At 38.2% G+C, this 21,478-nt stretch overlaps 1 protein-coding gene across 8 annotated transcripts in view; it reads left to right on the top strand.

Annotated features, from left to right (window-relative positions):
• Positions 1 to 21,478, top strand: part of Cblb (Cbl proto-oncogene B) — a 184,306-nt gene that overhangs the window by 113,062 nt on the left and 49,766 nt on the right. For all 8 annotated transcript variants that reach the window (XM_027412527.2, XM_027412526.2, XM_027412525.2 and 5 more), the window contains exons 8-10: positions 2,190 to 2,277; positions 3,230 to 3,361; positions 16,132 to 16,335. In XM_027412527.2, the coding sequence (XP_027268328.1) occupies positions 2,190 to 2,277; positions 3,230 to 3,361; positions 16,132 to 16,335 (424 nt within the window). The remainder of the gene's footprint in view (positions 1 to 2,189; positions 2,278 to 3,229; positions 3,362 to 16,131; positions 16,336 to 21,478) is intronic.

Raw genomic sequence — 21,478 nt, 5'->3', positions numbered from 1 at the left:
AGATGCTTCCTTTTCTACAGTAATTAGTAAACAGCAAAAATGAACAAGGGAGAGAAAGGAAGGAGGACAGTCTTTAAAAATAGAAGGAAGATGGGGACATTGTCTGTGGGAAGGAAATCAATGCTTTTGTTACTCTTTGATTGTTTTCTGCTTGGCTGTTTGAGACTGGTCCTCCATGTGTTTTGCATCCTGTTCTTTAAACTCACTCTGCAGCCCAAGCTGACCTTTAACTCTCCATCTTCCTGCCTCAACCTCTGGGCTTCCGCAGTTACAGTTGCTGTCAGTTTAAAGGGTATATTGGAAATGGATGGACGGTTGCGGTGCCACATACACATTTCTCTTTTTGTCTTCGGATCATCATAAATTTGATGTTCTTCTTTCATGCTTTACTTCTAGTACCTTAAAGGTTTCTATGAGAAACTTTGATTCACCATGATATAGGTTTTTCTTTTTAATCGTATAAAGAAGGTATTCATTGTCAAAACTATGCATAGACCAGTGTGAGTGGTTTTTGCTTTTGTTTATTTGTTCTTGATTTCTATTTTGTTCTTTATTTATATTTTATGCCTTCTATTTTTTCAAAAGCCAAACTCCACCCCCACCCCCACCCCCGCCCTGAGTAAATAACAACTAGGAAATTTTCCTGAAAGATAACAAACCCACTGACCTCCTAATCAAATTAACTTTTAATATGTATACATATACACATACAAGTTCATACTTGCTCAGAGGTATTGCCAAATCAATTGGCTGGTTGAATCTAACTCCCACAGTAGATTAGGATAAAGTAAACATAATATTAATTTGGGAGGATTTTCTTAAAACAAAGAATGGCATCTGGTCTAATTATCATCAGGGCTGGATATTTTCTCTTACTGTTAAATGAATACTGTGTGACATAGATGACAGGTGTGTTGGTAATGGGCCAGGGTGCCATTTTTCTTCATTGACATGGTCAGTAGCTTATGGGGCATTCTGGGAATGCTGAGAACCAAATCATGGAGATGCCCTTCATGGGTTAAGTAGACCTTTGTAAGCTTTCTCTGCATCTTCATTTTCATTAATGTTCCAAGTTGGACATCTTCCTCAAATTAGTATGTAGTTTGATGGTTTCAATACTACATGACAATATTTGTAATAGCCATTTTGTGACATGAGAAGAAAGGTACCCACTTTTGCTTATTATTCCTCATTTACTATTTATAAGATTTAGTTGCCCCATGGTCACACTGTTTGTATATTGGTTACTCTGATGTTTCTAGATACTTCATTTGAAGATGAATGATTTTATTATGTTATCAAAAATATTTTACAGACTTTTTCATTAAAGTAGTCACCACTATTCATTTTTTAAATTTTTATTAAGCTCTATAATACAGAAAAAAGTTCAACAGGACTAAACATAGATTTTAATCACATTTATTGAACTAATTTTACCAACAATAACGTTATAGACATATTTGACTATAAAAATGACATTAATGACAATAAATTGATTTTCTGTACATTTTTGAATAACAATTAAGCAGTTTTGAACATTGTAGGAAGATCCCTTATTATAACTTTTGCTCAAAGTTCTATTCTGAGAAGAAAATCTGTTTCTCCAAGCCTGGTGTGTGACTTTATTGAAGTCAGTAAAATATGGGATTAACATATTTTCTGGTTTTATAACATGCATTTGCATATTTTACAGTGTTCACATCTAGGCATTGTGCACATGTGCGCATGTTAGCAGAAGTGGAAAGATTCGGAGAGAAAGACTTGGAAACTATGGAAAAGGCCCCCACAGAAGAGCTTGATAATTTAGGACTTAGGTTATGGCTTAATTCTGTTTTTTCTCTGCATGTGATTTTCAACATGATGTTAATTTGGTACAGTTATGATGTTTCCAATAAAGTATATAATAATCTGCTAGTAGAAATATATTCAAGTCATTTTAGAATGGGATATGACTCACTACTGAGTTAACTTTTTAACTTTATGAGGAATAAACACTAGAATACATTAATTGAAAATGATTATAAAATGCATTAGTTTATATTATGCATTTCTTATGATTAAAACAGTGCAAAAATATTTTCTTGATTTACCAAAAAAGACAAAAATATGAGTCTACACATAGAAGAATCTGATGAGACTTATTTGCAGTAAAACTCATTTTAAATAATATAATTTTTGTGTAATTTCAGTTATCTTTATCCTGATGGGCGAAGTTATAACCCTGATTTAACTGGATTATGTGAACCTACACCTCATGATCATATAAAAGTTACACAGGTAAGAATATTCTTGAAATATAATTAGCACGTATCTATTCTACCTGTGAAATACCCTGAACTTCTACCTACATGCTAATGAGAAAGCACACTCAAATGTTTAACATAATAACACCAGGACTTCTGAGAATTCAGAGAAATTTTATGACCAGTGTTAGATAAAAATTTTTGTTGTTAGTGGTAATTCTTGCAGTCTTATTGGTATCTATCTAAGATAGATAATCAGATGTAGCTGGATAGATGTAAGGAGAAAACCTGAGTTAAACAGGATAAGAAGTGATCAGTTTTGTGTTAAGGGTTTTAAAGTCAAGATCACTGAAAATAATAATTACAGCTTTATAAATCCAGTTTGACAGCCCCATGGACTCTGAGTGAGAACTTGGAAAAGTCTGTAATTTTCAATAAAGTCAAAAATCTAAATGAAAACATCTTTTGATAAGCACCATGTGTTAGCATTTCCCTGTGCACAGTAGGAACTGCACACCAGGGTGTTCACTGTACCATTTCCCATAAAGCAACAAATCACAAAATACTAAAATGTTCAGCAGTGAATTAAATCACCCGTAGCTACTCACAGGGCTTGTGTGAAGTGAACATCAGCTGGGCAGGAGCACTGTGTGTTCACTGGGAACTTCTGCTTCTTGTCCCCTACAAATCTCTGTTGATTCAGCTCTTAAGTGCTTCACCTTTAAAATTTACGTTGTATACGTCCGCTTTTAAAAACCAACTGCTATATAAGAATAGACGAGTATGCATTCCCAACGTTGCCAAATAAGAAACATGTTTAACCGAAGAATTATTGAATTGAAGAGAACATGTCCTAAAATGGTAGCATAATTCTGACAAGTTCAACTTTGGGAAACTTACTGTAAGTCATTGTACTTGAGGAAACTTAATATCAATACTTAGTGCTAGAAAACTGTTAACTTTGGCCCCTTTTCCTTGTATTCCAGGAACAGTATGAACTATATTGTGAAATGGGCTCTACTTTTCAGCTTTGTAAGATCTGTGCAGAGAATGACAAAGATGTCAAGATTGAGCCTTGTGGACATCTGATGTGCACCTCGTGCCTTACTGCATGGCAGGTACAGCCAAGTTTTCTGTAACCCCAGGGCCACTTCTCTACTTCCCCACCCACACTTCCCCCCTGGGGTTCTATATCTTAGTGATTCAGGAAGTAATACTCAGAACTGGTTTATCTCAAAATAGTAATGTATATGTAGATAGATAGATAGATAGATAGATAGATAGATAGATAGATAGATAGACTCTATGTTTTGAGTATAGTAATTGGTATTTTTGCTATGTTTTGTATTTTGATTTTTCTTCACATGTGTAGCTAAGTTCCTGTTGGTTGTAAGTGGCCCTGATTCTGTCATACCATTAATTTCACGATGACACAAATATTATTTTACCAAATAAGTCATTTAGTCTACCTTCAGATTGTGCTCATGGGAACATTTTGAAGCACAGTGAACTACAGTAGATGAATCTTATACTGCTGCTGTCAATCAAACTTCCTTTCTCTTATGATAAGGTTCATGTCTCACGTGTATCCATGATAGTTGCTTTGTGAGACTCAAACTCGGAAATCAGAGAAATATATCTCTGAAGCAGTTTCTACCCAAACAGGCAATTTTCAATTTTGAGAAGTTTATAAAGACTAATTTGCTTCCTGTTCATGGTTAGGCAGCCACTAAATACAAAATGATTTAATGTTTTAGAATAAAGCCACAAAAAAAGCTGTTTTTCCCTGATGACTCTTTTGTAGATCTTTAATTGTTGCCAAAGTTGGGGATTTTTAATGGGTTTTTTAACAGACTTCCAGTTTTAACTGTTTGGGAGACTATTTTGATCAAGCCATCTTGCAGTTTGCTATTTAATATAGCCCAGTTAAAACTAGCAACATGTTAGTGTAATTTGGAAAGCAAAACATTTAATTTTTAAACCTTGGCTCTCTCACTCTTTGGCCTCCTCTTTCCAACCTTGAATGGGTCAGGGGGTTCATGAAAAGAGACAAGCTTCCTCAGAGAGTGATGACACCGGTTGAACTCATGGATTGGTGATAAAATATATTAACTTTCACAATTGCATAATCTTTAAAAGGGACTTGCCCTCCCTGAAGAGACTTGAAAATAGGGAAGAAGACCGAGGATGCAATACAGTTGATTTGAGGTTTTCATAGCCCTCTGAGCTCACAGGCATCATTGTCACCTCAGGAAATGGTTCAGCATCTCTGCCTGTCTCCTTCAACACATTTTTGGTTTCTAAGTTTCCTAAGTTTTCTTGATATCCTTGCCCTTATTTCTTGCAACCTATTCATTTTGATGATGAATCTGTACAGCACAGGCAGTTGTGGGGGGAAGGAAGTTGCTTGATGTGACATCAGCAAGAATCATTCCCAGCAGATGGGTACTCGATGACTGTTTATGTTAGCAGCAATCATTTTGTAGACTTAGCAAGGCCGTCTTCAAAATGACTTGTGATCAATTTTGATATGCCAATGGAAGTCAGGTTCCTCCAGCTGCAGTTTGTCCTCTTTCAGATGACCTGATACTAAATGCTGTTGACCTTTCACCCCCACCCCCACACTGACTACCTGTGAAGGGGTATTTAGAACGGCTTCACCCAACACCCATTCAGGATCGCAGACATAGTACTGAACTGAGACAAAGCCAAGTTGTGTCCCTTCCCAAACTGTAATGGCTCAGCATTCGGTCTAGTAAAAACCTGTTGGAAAGTAAAAGCTTTATTTTTTTTTCAAATAGAATACATAATTTTAGGCTCCTGCACACTGGGTCCTCTGTTGGGGGGCTGTGTGTTCCAGCCGGTTCTCTCTGGGCCCCAGTTCTGAAATGTGCGGGACCACCATGTTATGCATTATGGGAATTCACTTGTTTGACCTAGTCCTGTGCTTACTATGGGGAGGCAGGTGGGTAGATGGGTGAAAACTATTGTTGAATGCACTTTACCAATGCCAGTTAGAGTGTAGCCCAAGGTGGGTTTTTAAAAGTATGCCTGAATGTAAAACAAGAAACAGTGTGTTTATTCTATATACTTCTTATAGGACAACTGATGAGTTTTTAAAGGGTTTTTTTTTTTTTTCCAGCTTTCTGACAAGCTTTGTCTCAGTCTGTTGTGTACAAGGGCATGGGATTACTTCCACCTTCTTATTTCTGTATTGTTAATGCTCTGCCCTTTGCATCACCACAACTCTTCCATATATTACCAAACCTTCTCCAGAGGGTTTTGTACTTCCTCTTTCTAGCTGATAATCAGTTCCCAGACATCTTGAATATGTTTTCATATCAATATTAGTGACCATATATGTAGATATGTCCAGTAATACTTATAAATCATTAGCCTTTGCTGTTTCTCCTTTTTATGCTTAAATGCGTCTCAATTTTACTTTTAGAAATTGAGGAAGTACATACATGATCAAACACAGCAAACAGGGGTGGGGGAAATTAGTGGAAGTTATGTGAGAAAGTACTAATAAATTAGTGACTTATTAAGAAAAGTTTTAAAAAGTAACTATCTCAAGGTGTTCATGAAATTGAAATATGAGTCCCACCAAATTACACCATCAGTGGGTACTATGGCCCTAAACTGATTGTTGGATTTTGTATATAGACTGAGGAAAATTGAGCAAAATTTTTATTTCAATATTAATTTTAACATCTCCTCACAAAATCTGTTTTAGTAAATATTCTGGTTCAATTTGTATGACTCTCTGTGAGCTTTTCCCCGGTTCTATTGTAAACATTTGCATGTCCACCTGTTCACTGTCTAGAACAAGCATCAGTGATGGAGGATCGTGAATGTGGGTGGTGATTCAATACGTGGTTTTCAGCTAGACACTGTGAAGGAAAGCATGAGGGCATGAGACTGTTCTAATGGACAGTGCTGCAGGTCATCTGTGGACAGCCTCCTGGAGTGCTTGTTCTAGGCAGGTCTTCCTGAGAAGACACTGATCTTCAGAGAACTTTGCATGCTTTCCCCCTGAGAAGGAGATTTAAAACTTGTAGCTAGGGATCCATGTGTTCTGTGCAGTAGCCCTTGAACCAAATACCAAATACCAAACCATTCTGCTTCTGGGGTAGGAACATTTCTACATTTGTATACAGGCATGACATAGTGTGGTCCTGCTGTGCAAAGCTTTCCAGTTAGTGCGTTAACAGCAATATTTTGTGATCCTCTAAACACGCTATTAAAAATACTCCCTTATTAAGAACAAGCCTTATAAATGTAATTCAACTAAAAGATAGTTGAGGGGCTAAAGGAATGGCTCTGTAGTTAATAGCACTGGCTGCTCTCCCAGAGATCCTGAGTTCAATTCCCATCACCCACATGGTAGCTCACAACTACTATAACTGTAGTCCCATGGGATCTGTTGCCCTCTTCTGGTGTGCAGCTGTAAATGCAGACAAAACACCCACATACATTAAATACATAAATAAATAAACCTTTAAAAAAAACATAGCTGAAGAACATTCTCTGTTCTAGCAGCCTCTTCCCAGTAACCTCAGTTTGAGGCTTACTGGACTGACCTGTATGCGCATGAGCAGAACACAGTTATAGAGCATTTCTTTTGTTCTGTAATATATGGTCAAACCTGGGATCTAAAGGTACACATTTAGTAGGAAACTTCTGAGTGTTGGAGCTCTGGGCTGAAGGATGGGTTCTAGCAGAGGTCTCTCTCTACTTTGCTTGTGTAACAAAATGATATAGTATAGAATCATTTGTTTTTCTTTAAAGCTGTTGGTTTTATTTCGTGGAATTGTTCACTGTTCCTCTCAGTGAAAAAGTAAAGTGTTTAAGGTAGATCATGCACAATGAAAATCTACTTCAGTGGTTACCCAACAGCAATACCCTTTGATAGAAACAAACCTGTCCACTTTAATGTTCATTCCCAGGGACCTCGGGTATCTGCTTCTTTTCTTTTACTTTCTTTTTTCTTTTTTTCTAGAACTGTCTCTTGAGTGCCTGGTGTCTCTACACCAAACTCCAAGCTAAAAAAAAAAAAAAAAAAAAAAGTTTGACCATAGTTTCTTCTTTGCAATTACTCCTGAAAGTTTCATAGATGGGATTGCTGCTGATAATTACCTCAACATAGTGTCTGCTTTTCCTGCAGCTTTAATTAGAGGCATGAGGGCATCTCCTCTTACTCTACAGTTCTGTGGTTGGCTGTGCTGATATGAAAATGATCTTAGGGCAATGCCTAACTGCCAAGAAGTTAGGATGAATCAATCAGAGTCCAATGGGCAACGTTGAACCTGGACAGTAAGTCATAATGTGTTCAAGAAAGTGCATTTTTAGCAAGGCATTCTTCACCAGAATTGTCTTTCATTTGATGCCCTATTTTGATGTAATTGAAATTCATTAGAGACTTAAATTTGATGTAATTAACAGCAAACCTAAGAAAGGCACAGTAGTGGTAGCTGTTTCGGCTGTTGGTGGTTGTTCTTTAATTGCTGTCATAATGGCCCATTAGTCATGCCCCCAAAAGAGGTGTCTGATTTTTTTCTTTTCATTTCTGAAACATGTGTTATGTAATAAATTGAATAACCATGGAAAAGTTTGCACAGAATACCAAATAAGTTAAATAATCAGCTTCCCGGTGCCTTTGAAGCAACATTACCCTGGGTGCGGCTTCTCTTTCCACCCTTGGTCAGTAAAGCCTGCAGACTCCCCTCTCACTTTCACGTGTTAGTAAGATGCAAAGAATACATTCATCCTCACAGTCCCGCGGCACATCTTCCTTTGTGCATAGTCTGTAGACCGCCCGTAGTGCAGCCAGTCACCACATAGAGTGTAAAGTAAGGAATTGTATGCTTTTCCAGTCTATTAAATGGCTTCTGGGCTTTCAAATGGCACAGACAGCAACCTGAGTTTAACTCTCCCAAATAAAAATGACCATCTCTGTCAATTCTAGGCAGCTGCATTTTGGATTGCTGCCAAGAACTTTAATTAAAGGAAAAATGAACTTCTCCTGTGATTTTTCTTTTTCTTTATTTTCGTTCAGCCAGTTTTGAAAGGAAGACTTCGCAGTGTCCAAAATGGTAATTTAGAAAAGGGCTAGTACATGCAAATCTGGGAGTGTGGCTTTAATATCGGGTGATTAAAGAGAGCATTCGAGGGGGCTGAGAATTGAGCTCACTGCTTATATCTTGGTATGCATTGGATATTATTCTGACTTCTTTTAAAAACACTATTCAAATTTCTACCCTTACTGAAAGGTTTTTTTTGACAAAAACTAAAATAATATTTGCCTTTTAAGAATGATGAAAATGGCTACTTGAAACTTTGACTTCTGTTGCATCTCTTTGAGTTAGCGTGGTAGGATAAAGTGGGGCTTCTCTTTCACTGGAGGAAGACTGAAGGAGCTGCAAGTTGCGGTGAGCCTGAGCTAGAGTAATGGGGCAGGCATGGCTGGGCTCGTACAAGGCTGAGAGAGAGGGGACAGGAGAGGGGCTGAGAGTATAAAGAAGAGGAGCCTGACCTCTCCTTTCACGTTGCTGAGGTCTGGTCCCTCTTCCTCGTACCTGTTGAGTACTCCACTCTGGAGGCCTGAGAGCTTCCAGGCCAGTCTCCTAGCTCCACCTCCTATTTTGTTAAGGAGGTGCTGGGGTAATAGATAAGTGCTACTTATCTGCATCACACTGTGTGTCTTCCAGGCCTGCAGACTTAAAGGAACGTGCCTTTACCTGCTGAACCTTCTCACCACTCTAGAGAAAATAAAATTTTGTAGAACAAATGCTGGAGTCTGAGTCTACTGACTAAATAAATGGACTTTCACTACCTCACTATGTATCTGAATCATAACAGAAATGGACACTTGAGAAACAGTGGTGGTTATCTCTAACACTCCAGTGTGAACCATTCTTTTTTAAGATTTATTTTTATTTTGGGTGTAGGAGTGCTTTGTCTGCATGTATGTTTATATACACAGCTCTGCCGGGTGCCCGTGGAGGCCAGAAGAGGACATTGGATTGGTGAGAATTAGAGTTACAGGCCAGTGTGAACCACCACATGAGTCTTAGGAACTGAACCCTGGTTCTCTGCAAGAGCAACACATGCTCAACACCTTAGTGCTATCTCATGAGCCTTTCTGCTATTGGTTGTTTGAAAGTTGGTAGTGAAAGACCCCCAAAGAGGTACTTTCGTAGAAGGAGACCCGCACCCAGGAATCAGCGAGACCACAGACTTGGATGCAAAACCGCAAGAGGTTTTATTAGAGACGCGGGTACCCGGGGCGACTTAGCTTCTGTGTGGCTAAGCGCCCCGAGCCAAGGGAAAGGGGTCCTTATATAGGGAAAAAGGCGCAAGCTAGAAGCAGGGATTCTATTGGATAATTCTAATGAGGCATTGTACAGAGCTATTCCCATTGGTCAATGTAAATGAGGCGCTATGCAGGGTTATTCAAATGAGGCAAAGTACAGAGTTATTCAAATGAGGTGAAATACAGAGTCATTCAAATGAGGTAAAGTACAGAGTCATTTCTATTGGATGGTTCAAATGAGGCACAGAGCCATTCCAGATCAGCATATTCTCAAGGTCTGGTGTCTGGTACAACAGACTCAATCCCCCCCTCCGCGTCCTGATGGACGACCTTGGGGGCGGAGACCTTGGGACGGAGTGTTTCTCATCGGGCGGGGCTCAGGGGCAGGGCCCCAGGCCGGCTCACTTGGTGTTCGCTCTCGTGCCGGCCCACCTGGTGCTCGTTGCTCGGCCCCAGCCCCGGGGCGCGGCGCCAAGCGGGCGGGCCTGGGTTCGCCCCGCCTGGGTGAACCTGCTTAGGAGGGAGCCAGCCGCCAGGCGTGTGGGTGTGCGCGCGTACGGGAATGTCACCAAGAGAGAGAACGAGCCAAGGGGCGGGGTCTTTCAGTAGCATTAAGAAAAAGTCTGCTGACCACAAACTTAGGCAATGTGAATGATACTCTAGATCAGTGGTTCTCAACCTTCCTAATGCTGTGACCCTTAATACAGTTCCTCATGCTTTGGTGACCCCCAACCATAAAATTATTTTCATAGCTACTTCATAACTGTAATTTTGCTGTTGTTCTTAATAATAATTTAAATATGTGATATGCAGGCTATCAGCTATGTGGTCCCCGAAGGGGTCATGACCCACAGGTTGAGAACCACTGCTCTAGATGGAAGCAGCAGATTTTAGGATGAAAAGCTCTTGCTGTCGTACCACAAATTGCATAGATGAACAGTCCATCATCCTGCAAAGAAACTGAATGTTTGAACAAATATCCATTACTATCATAGCTTCTTTTATTTTGAAACTTGTATTTTGAGCATTACAGTTTAACTTTACTTAGCCTATGACCTGAAATTGATAAATTATCATATTACAGTAATGTCTTAGGGTGAAATGATTAGGCTCCTGGAACAGATCTCCTTGCCCTGATTTCCTGCACAGTATTGCTTAACTAAGTGCAGCCTTCGTTGGACTGTGAAAAACCTTAATTCTCTTACTGAGGAAATTAGAATGGAAACTGTGACTATATAGAAGAACAAATGAGATAATATCATATAAATGGGTTCATAACAGTCCTTCAGAAAGTATCATTTAGCAGACATCCCTTATTTCTAGTTGTGGTTAAGCAGTGTTACACCAATGATTCTGCATTGGTGTTAAATCATATTCATCTCTGGAAAAGATGGGAATTCCTCCAGAACTAAATTCTGTTTCCAATAACTGTTTTGTTCCCTCAGCCTCCTCACAGTTGCTTAGTTTTAAAGCTATTTCATTTGCAAGTGAAATTTGTACAGTATTTTGTTAAGCTTCAAATTAGTTAATGTCATGTAATAGTCATTCTGACCAAATGATGCCCTTTAAATGGTGTGTTACATCATTTTACCTTGCAAATAAGAGACAGTTAGCTGTCCAGTGTATGACAGTGATAGAAGCCCAGTCATGATGCTCTAATTCAGAATGACTTGGATCATTTTGTGGGTTACTCTACAATTCTCTACATCTTCCACATCAAAGCTGTAAAATTCTAAGTCACCAGAGTCTCCCCTCAGATCCACTGTAAAATACCAAAAAGAGGTTTCTTTCACATTGGAGCACTAAATCTTCATTTGCTCCTTCACTTGCTTTCAACAGGAAGTTATCATTAAAATCTTTAAAATATGAAAATGTTTAATAAAGACGTGACCTACTCTTAATCAATTGATTGTGATATAATTATTTCACATAACTGTCAATAAAAATATCCATGATAAATTCAAAATGCATAAAATATAGAAAGATGATATAAATTACAAGTAACTAATAAGGCTAAAACACTGATTCACTGAAACACGTGGAGATAGATATGAAATGTGTTCCAAAATGGGATACCTATGAGTATACTTGTGTCTTGGGGCCTTCCATACATATTATATAGAGGAGAAGATAGAAGGTGGTTGACTGGGGCCTGGTAGGTGTCTCAGTGGGAAAATGTTTGCTGTGCAAGCATATGGACCTGTGTTTGGCCTCCTAGCATTCCAATAGGCTGGTACATGTCTGTAGGGGAAGGTTCAGATACAGGAGGATCCCCAGGTCTTGCAGTCTAGGAACTTTGCTTAAATGGTGAGCTCCAGGATTACTGAGGGGCTCTCTGTCAAAATCTAAGGTAGAAGGCAAATAAAGGAAGACAGCCAACATAGACTTCTGGCTCGCATATACCCAGTGCTGAGAACACACACATTATACACCACTTATACCATATTCTAGAGAAAGTGATTGACTGTAAGTCTAAGGATTCCTCTAATAATTCTGAAAGCAAATAAATTATAAGTATAATGCTTATCTTAAGATGTCTAAGAGAAAATGATTGGGACATAGTGTGTTTCTGAGCAATATATAAGTAGTACACACAGTGATCCATGTGAAACTTGGTACTTGTATTGTTCACTTGGGCTCTTATGTAGAGTGTTTATAGCAAAGCACACTGGTTTTCTACATTAATTTTTCTGTATTGTCTATCATTGGAAATATATTGTGATATTACTTAAAGTTATGTTTATGTATAATATTAACTCATATTAGAGGATGGTACATAAATCTGAGTTACGATGTCATTGGTATATTATATAGGTAATATTCAGGTAGCTGTGGTATTCACTGGTAAATTCTCTGACCTTTAATTTTGAACTATTTCTCCATTGGGGAAGTGAAAGCTACTGAGTAAATTAGAATAAAAGGAATCTTAATACTTCCTCTTAACATTCACAAGTTGTAAACATATTAAAGACTAAGAGCAAAATTATTTATTGTTTTTTCTTCTCCAATAACATATGTTTTTTGATCTTGACTTCAGTACATGTTGACAGGAACATTATTTTAATTATTGATGCACAATCCTGATGAGTTATATGTCTATTCTAGACATTCTTCATCTGTATTCAATCAACCATATGACAGAAACTAGGGCAGAGTAACCAAAGTGGCATTTGGAAATTTATGGTTATGTCTCATTTGCATATGACAGTAGTTAAAGAAAAAGAGTGATGGGTGGGTGAAGTTATACAAGATTAAGTACTTCAGTCAGTGTGAACTGTTTGCCAATCAAAATGGATAGTCAATGTAGTTGTTTACATTTAACATCCACAAAATGTGCATATGTTCAGGCCTAAGAAAAGGGGCTACTTTTTGGTAGTTCTTCTCCATTGACATTATGGGTTAATTTGTCCTGCCAACAATAGGTCAAACTGATCAGAAGATGTCTTTTAAGATAACTGTTCTCATGTTTGCTAATCTTATACACATTAGTAGTTTCATAAAATTAATCTTCCATGTAAGAAGGTTAGATAAAGAATTTAAGGCCTTGTTTAGAAGAACTATGTCCAGTCTTTCTTTTGTGTTCTCAGGACGTTGTTACCTCTTGCTTCCTCCTCCTTCTAAAGTAAAGTCAGTCAATCTTAGGAGGATTAAATTCAAACCACCTTTACCAGAGCTGTATGGAGATCGACCTGGGAGTGAGCACAGTACGAGTATTAGAGCATCCAGGCACTGTGCTAACACATGATATGGCCCTGTGATTCAGTTTGAATGAATTGCTTTAGTTACAGCAGTTGTACTTAGATCTTTAAATGATTTGTTGCATTGAGCTATCCACACTAAGATATAAGTGGACGGATTTATCTGTTGTGTAGAATGGGCTTCAAAGTAATTGGCAAGTAGAAGATGTGAAGGCACAGAGGAAAGAGATTAGGCATGAATTAATTGTTGGTCAAGTTGGACAGTGTGTATGTGTATTCATACTATATTTTAATTTACAATAATGTTCTGCTTTCCATTCATTTGCCTTGCATTCTTGTTACAGAGAACATGAGATCCTTTTCAGCTTACACATGAAGAGCTAGCTTTTGTAAATGACTCAATTTAATGTAGGTCTATACTGAAATACCAATAGAGACACACAGTACAGATTTTAACCTTTACAGTAAGATTTCACCCAGATGATAACACATATTGACTGTTCCCTTAACTTTAAAGTTCTTTTCATCAAATCGTACTAGGGAGGTTTAGATTTCTTTAAAGTTTCTCAGTGTTAAAAATATCAAAGTAAGGAGATTACCCAAAATGAAAGAATTCAATCTTGCTTTATCATGTGTAAAATTATGGGTCACAAAACATTTAAGTTCTGTAGCAGGAATAATAAAATCCCAGAGACAGATATTGGGGTTAAAGCTGAAGATCAGAGAAGCAAAACAGCCAGCCACTAGAGAATTCTCACTTCTATCAATGCTCAGACCAAAGGGGCAATCCTCAAACTGCTCCTGACTTCACTGCTCCTCAGATTAACTCAGACATCCCTGCTCTCCTCAACGTGGCTGGAGACTAATTGCCCTGAGACATTGGTCTCCTGTCTTTTACATACCTCTCTAGGGCTGGGATTAAAGGTGTGAGCTGTAATTTACTGATTCACTCTTGTGTAAGCCTGGGTGGCCTTGAACTCAGAGATATCCATCTGCCTCTTTCTTGTGAGTCCTAAGATTTAAAGGTGTGTGCTGCCACCACCACCCAGCTTCTATAGCTAACTAGAGTGTCTGGCTTTGCATTCTGATCTCCTTTGGCTTTATTAGATCATAAACAATATTTTACTGCAATGTTCATCAATTCTAAACATGGCTGGTATGTGTGTTCTCTCTCTGCCTCTCTCTTTCCCTCCTTCCCTCCCTCCCTCCCTCTTTCCCTCCTTCCCTTCTTCCCTGCCTTCCTCCCTCCCTCCCTCTCTATTAGATGTGTGTATGATTTTACTAATTTATATATCTAATGATTTACTATCCCATGTATTAAAATTATGCAAAAGCATATAAATAAGGGGATATTATAGTTTCTTTTCATTAAGCAATCCAATGAAATTCTTCTTTTTGAGAATATACATTACAAAGAAGGTATTTAGTTTGTTGATCAATGAGAAGTTAAAAGAAACTAATAATATCTGTGTCAAAGTAGACATCTGATATCTATCCAAGTAAAGAAGAGGAAGAGAATTTTTTTTTGCAAAATTTCTGAAGCCGCATTGTTGAAGGCATGTGATTCAACCTCCCATAGGCCAAGCAGATACAATGCAATAGACCTGAGTTAAGCACAGGATGGTTTCGGTATATTTGTCTGCAAAACATGATGCCCTTTTGTCCTGTTTGTCCCTTAAGTTTTTTTTTTTTGAAATTTTAAAATGTAATACTAAATTAAGTGTATAATAGTATAATACAAAAATGCTGAGGTGGTGAATGTCTTTTACCTCCTATATCTAGAAGGCAGCTTGAGAGAGCATCTCATTCATTCTGTCTGCTCCCAACTGTGAATGTTTTATGCTTAGAGCTTAGTGACATGAATGTCCCAGGCTGCACTAAACCTCTACTGATCACCAGTAAATACATTTCTAGCCCAAAAGTACTTGAACAAGTCTTTTATCACCTCTGATTTGAGAGCTGGACTGGGGGGTACTTCATATCTTGTTGTAATGTATTCCATATGAACAGATTAAGACAGCTTCCCACTGATGAATCAAAACTCTCTGAGATAAATCAACTTAAGGCTCATGGTTTCCAAAGTTTCAGGCAATGGTTGTTTGGCTTTGTTGCATTGGACCGGTGATAAAATCTGTGATGGAGCAAAGCTGGTCACCTCATCAAATCTAGACAACAGAGAGAAAGACTGGAAGGGACAGAGTCCTAAGGCCCCTTCACGGGCACCACTGAGTATGCTTTACCACCTCCGCTAGGCCGCACATCTCATAGGTGGTACTGTAGACTAGCAACTGAGCCTCCAATGTGGGAGCCTTTTAGGGGATGTGTAAGATATAGTCCAGACCATAAAGCTTTTAGAATAGATGGTTACTTCTCAGTAGCATTTTATTTTCCCTGCTCATTCCTTATTAATCAAGATTGAACAAACCCTAGCCAATTTAAGCAGAAATATTTACCCACAGATAATATGCACAAGAACTTTTCCAAAGTACACTTCAAATGGGTTGCTTTGATTGCTATTTATTATTGCTTTAATCATTTTTAATTTTTCCAAGATGTTCTTTTTGTAGAATATTTAATTAGCATTGTTGTTTTGAAGAGGGATATAATTCATTTTTCAGGATCTGAGGACTGTAAAGCCTTGTACATTAGAATTACAAATGCATACTTGTGAAAATTAGGTTAAGCTCCTTTGGAAGAAATTTGACTCTTTGGTAAATTTAATGCCAAGCCTCTTCATATATTTTGTTGTCTTAGAATCTATCTTACTCAGCTGCTTCTTCAAGATATCTTGTCCCCTTCCATGACCCACAAACTTGTGAAACATTTCTTGAGACTCCCCTGGATAGTTTTGAACCAATTTGTTTCCTTTGTTTAGGAGTCTGATGGCCAAGGCTGCCCCTTCTGTCGCTGTGAGATAAAAGGAACTGAGCCCATCATCGTGGATCCCTTTGATCCCAGAGACGAAGGGTCCAGGTGCTGCAGCATCATCGACCCTTTCAGTATCCCCATGCTTGACTTGGATGATGATGACGATCGAGAGGAGTCCTTGATGATGAACAGGCTGGCAAGTGTTCGAAAGGTAAACCAGAATACAGGAATGTATTAGTCTCAGGTGGTGTGTATGTTCGTGTATTTGGCTACGAAAGTAATCTGTGTGTTTGGCTAAGAAAGCATTCTTGATTCAGAACTAAGGAAAAAATGCAAGCAGTATTCCCATTTAAGAAAAAAAAAAAAAAGAAGAAGTGTAGTACTCATTCTTCATCAAGGAAATTTCTCTTTGCAACAGTTAGAGACCACTACAACCAAGCTAATGCAGAGTTGTGCAACCCAGCCCCAGTGGATACAGCCACAAAACACTCCTGCATCTAAGACTTAAGGAACAATGTGGGAAGGGGGGGGTGCAAAAAGATTGTAAGAGCCAGAGGACTGTGGATTTTTTTGTGTCTCTTAGTAATCTCGGAAGTTACACCAGGAAGTCTCTCCAACAAGACTGCCTAAATATGAGCTGAACAAGGAAAACAATAAACATGCCCAAACTGGACAGGGGAAAGACCATGAGGCCTCAACCCTACACAAAGAACTATAGGCAACTAAGGAGTGCTCAGAGTGGAAGAAATAGTCTTTCCTAGGAAGAGCACACCCATTGGTTATCTGATACCAAGTGGTCAGCCCTGAAAGCATGCATACAAGTAACATTATGCAAACCAAGTACTTTTTATTTAGAAATATATGTATATACATACACATATCTTCATCTTAACAACAATTAGTTTTTAAAAAAAAAAAAAAAAGGCCATGATTGTGAAAGACAGCAGAAAGGGGTATTACAGAAATACTTGTAGGGAGAAAGGGGGTTGATTATATTATACCCAAAATAAATAATTTTAAAAACTACAAGAAATCTTGACCAACTAATAAAACAGAAGATTAAGTGGAATTATCTATCAAGGTAGCCATCTGGTTTTAAAACTCATGAGAGGCAGATGAGATCATTTATATAGAATTAAACATTCAAGAATGAGATTAACAAATGTGAAGAAAATTTGAAGAACGAAGTTGTTTTATTTGAAAATGGTCAGATGCACTTGATTAACATGTTTGTGGAGTCTAGAAGTGTTCAGTAGATCTATTTTCTTAACAGAAATGACATACTGGTGTTCGAATTATAAGAAGTCACATAAAATTTATCTTTGAATGTACTGTAGCTAGAGGTTTGCTTGTTAATTCAGAAAACTGACCTTAGGAACTGAGAGGGGATGCTGCTGCCCATTGGTGTTTACTTCACAGAAGAGTCAGCATGCCGGTTGAATAATTTAGAAATCAGAAATGGTCGATAGATCCCTAGATATCAGAGCGCTCTGTGCATAGAAATGTGCATGGAATTCACATTACTTTGAGAGGGTCTATGCTGTGGAAGCAAGTCACAAGTGGGACTCATTGCTGTGGGAGCATCTGGAGCTGAGGGAACTGTCTGCCTCCTGGCTCGAGCAGACATGATTAATCAGCCACAGTACTCATCCTCTGGAGTCCAGCCCTAAGGAGAACCATTTGCCACTGAGGTGGAGTGGCGATCTTGATAGCCACTTCACATTGTTTACACTGCACACCCATTGCTACAGGAAAAACATAATTGGTGCAGGGACCAGAGGAGGCCATTTTGAGGGCTATTTCAAGGCTGCATCAAATTTTGCTGAAAGAAAACTCTGCATTATCTCTGTCCCAGAGTTGCATGCTGACTTCAGACATCCCCCTATCATTTTTTACATGAAAGATTTTTGCATGTGAAGGCATGTTGATATCACCAGTTTTACTACTCTCAGATTCAGTTTGGGCAGGAATGATGATGTTGGCTCTTCACACTGTTAGATTTATGTAAGTTTCATAAGCTAACTCAGAGTACTGTATCTTTCAGAGATAGCAGCTGTTGAGATTTTTTTTTTTTTAATTACATGATGTCTTTGACCCAAGAGAAAGTTATTCCTTAGTAACTCTGAATGATGAATAAGGAAGCAAGAAGTCTTAAAGACAATTAGGACTTGAGTCCTCAGCCAAGTAAAAGTCTGCCTTTAAGAAAAAGGGGTGCCAAACCAGCTCTGTTACAGAATAGAACTGGAACTCCCTTAAGCAAATTACTTCCATGCCTCCCAATGTTGGCTTTCTCTTGGAAAGCAGGACAGCAACAGCAGTTCTTCCATTACCTGTTGAAATGATTGAATGAGATCTTGGATTTCAAACAGTAGCACAGTGTCAAGTCCCAGAAACCACAAATGCTTGTTGTTTTATTGCCCATATTCATTGTAATTAAGAATGCTGTGTGCTGAATGCCCCGTGACACACTTCACACTTTGCATTAGTAGAAAAAACTGTATCCTGTGCATGTAAAAAAGAGACACACTAGCACGCCCAAGAAGATGCTTGCCCTCATCCAGAAGACATCTGAATCCCAGCTGCTGTTCTGCCAGTCTGACAATATCTCAGTCCTCTGTGAGACTCACTCAAAACAAGAAGATGCAAAGTGACAGAATAAAGTAATATATGCTTGTAACATCGTCTTCATTGATTGATGGTACTTTGTCCCTTGATGTAACAATTTTGCATATCAAGTGAAATATACTGTCATATTGATTTCTTTCTCTTGATCTGCAAGACCTAAAATGTTTCTTTCCTGGCCCTTTAAGAAAGCAAGTTGCCCCAGGTGTAGGATGCAGGGTGCATTGTATTTAAAGAATGTTTATTGAATGCCTGGCTAACCTGGAATGGCAGGAAAGTATTTGAGAAACATGCAACAGCTTGAGAAGTTCAGATGACCTCTGTAGTAAGGCTTTCTAGCCTGAAAAAAACATGGCTTTTCAGCTTTGCCGGCTAACGGGGGCCAGGGATTGGGGCTGTGACTCCAAGAATAATTCTCTTGTGACCTCTGTGTATCTTGCCACTTAGAGAAGGAAAAAACATTTGCCCTATATCAGTTTGCGAACAGCTGCAGGCCCAGTCTGCTTCACCTGAATTAAAGTGCAGCCGGGGCCTCTTCTCACAGTGACTAGTAACACAAGGTGAGAAACGGAGTATACAAGATGAGGAACAGACCTGCTTTCCACTCTCTCTCTCTCTGCCTTTCCTGATTTTCCCTCTGCCACGTTGGGAGGTGTCTGTGAAGAAAATGAGAATTTTCAGAGTAACCCTCTCTCAGTTGTTAACCCCACCAAGAGAAGAATGCTCTCCAGCGTTCTTGCTTTGTGTCTCATGATAAGTCTCTGTGGCCCACACTGTTCCACTCCCCTATGGCAGTCAGATATTTTAGAAATGCAATTAAAGTACAATTATTTGGTTTTTTGATGTCATGATTTAATTAAATATCTCTATGTCTACTAATCTGCCTCTAAGTTAAGCAGGTCATGCCTTTTGTATTATTTCACCAACTTGTGCCACTTAACTTTCAACGCATCCTAAATTTTGGTATGGATACAAGCACAAATTATGAATAATTTGGAAATATTTCTATAAAATCATGTTCTTATTGCTCTGTTTATACATTTTGATGCAAGCATTGTACTAAGTTATTACAGAGTACTGTGAATTCCTATGACCAGGTCACACTTACTGTTCCTGTCACCCAGACATAACTCAGTAGTTCTTGTAAAATAAACCAATTTTTCATGTGCACCTGCTCTCTGAGGGCAGTTACCTGATGAGATGTCTCTCTTTTATCTCCATTTTAATTTAAAGAATAAATATATGGCATGAAAGGCTGAACTTCAATAAGGTTTGATGCTGCGGTGAGTTAGGGAACAGGTTATAAACAGGACTGATAACTTTGACACAAAGCCTTTTTTCATGCACATTCTTCCCTGTTTTATAACCATCATTGTCTCCTTGTCTACTCATTTATTTTTAAAGTGTCTCATTTTCCCAACTCAGGACTGTCAGTCATTGCCCAGCAGAATGATTGATTTTTTATCTTCCATTTCAGTTGCTTATCATTTTCTCTTTTCATGAACTGGTTGATGACCATATTGTGCAGTTGTTTTTGTCTGTCTTAAGCTTGTTGCCTTCATTGAATTAGTAACCCTTCCATCATTTCATGGAGAACTGAGCCAATTTTTTCAGTTACCACGGGGATTTCCAACACCTGATATTTATAAGTCATGACATACTGCACATACAGATTGCTCCATAAGAATATTTAGAAATGATGTTTCCAGTGAGCAGAGAGAACCCACAATTCTATGAAACAGTGAGTTATTTGCTTTACTGGATGGAAGGTATTTTATGATTTAACTGGAAATTGTTTTAGATTTTGCTCAAATCTGTGCCATTTCCTGAATGTCTGAGCTTTCAGATTTCCTAGATAGTTGGGTCTGTGTGATGTAAGCCCAGAAGTTAACCCAGATTCGATGGAAGAGAATTTCTCAGCCATCTACAGGGAAGAGGAGATGTCTGCTGCTACTCAAACACCTTCTTAACATTCGAAAAGTTATCAGCAAATTCTTCAGAGTTTATTGACAATTATCGTGAATGGAATACAGTACTCACCAAATATGTAAAGTGACTTAGAAGAGAATTAAGGAATTAAATATAAAATAAAGTAGTTGATGGGCTCAGCTTCTGAATGAATCTGAATTAATTCTTGTGGCATTAAGCATTATATTTTCTAAAAAACAAAAACACAAGTTTTTATTATAATAATATTTGGTGCAATACTTGCCCTGCATGCATTAGGTCCTAGGTTTAATCCTAATGTCATAAAAATGAAATAAAATATTAGTAAGTGGGTGACTGTATCAGGAGAAAAATAGCTACAAGCAAAGGGTAAAGAAATGTCTTCAATCTTTTAAAACATTTTCCTACTGTTTTCTTTATCAATTAACAACCAGTGTTACTTACTTACTGACTCACCTCATGGTGATAAAATGTGGAAAAGGTTATATAATTTCTCTGATTTATGTAATTTCCCTGATACTCAGGAAAGGCTTTGTCTGTCCCATCTTCTGGGTTTTCACAGTAAATTTGGAAGTTCATAGCCCTTAAGTGTTTTAGTTAGACTAGAGTCCATGCTGGAGTCATAATGACAAAACTGGCTACAGAATTGAAAAGAAAAGTGCAAAACAGACCTCAAGAAGGCAAAATAGAACTTTATCTGAGGCAATTTTACTTCCTGAGTGATTCAGAAATATAGAGAGATATTTTTTGATTTCTGTAGTGACCGAAGGGTTGCTGGCACTGAG

The sequence above is a fragment of the Cricetulus griseus genome, chromosome 4 (assembly GCF_003668045.3).
Source record: "Cricetulus griseus strain 17A/GY chromosome 4, alternate assembly CriGri-PICRH-1.0, whole genome shotgun sequence".
In the NCBI taxonomy this organism is placed as follows: domain Eukaryota; kingdom Metazoa; phylum Chordata; class Mammalia; order Rodentia; family Cricetidae; genus Cricetulus; species Cricetulus griseus.
Note: the sequence above shows the minus strand (reverse complement) of the source record. Positions and strands in the feature narration are given on the sequence as shown.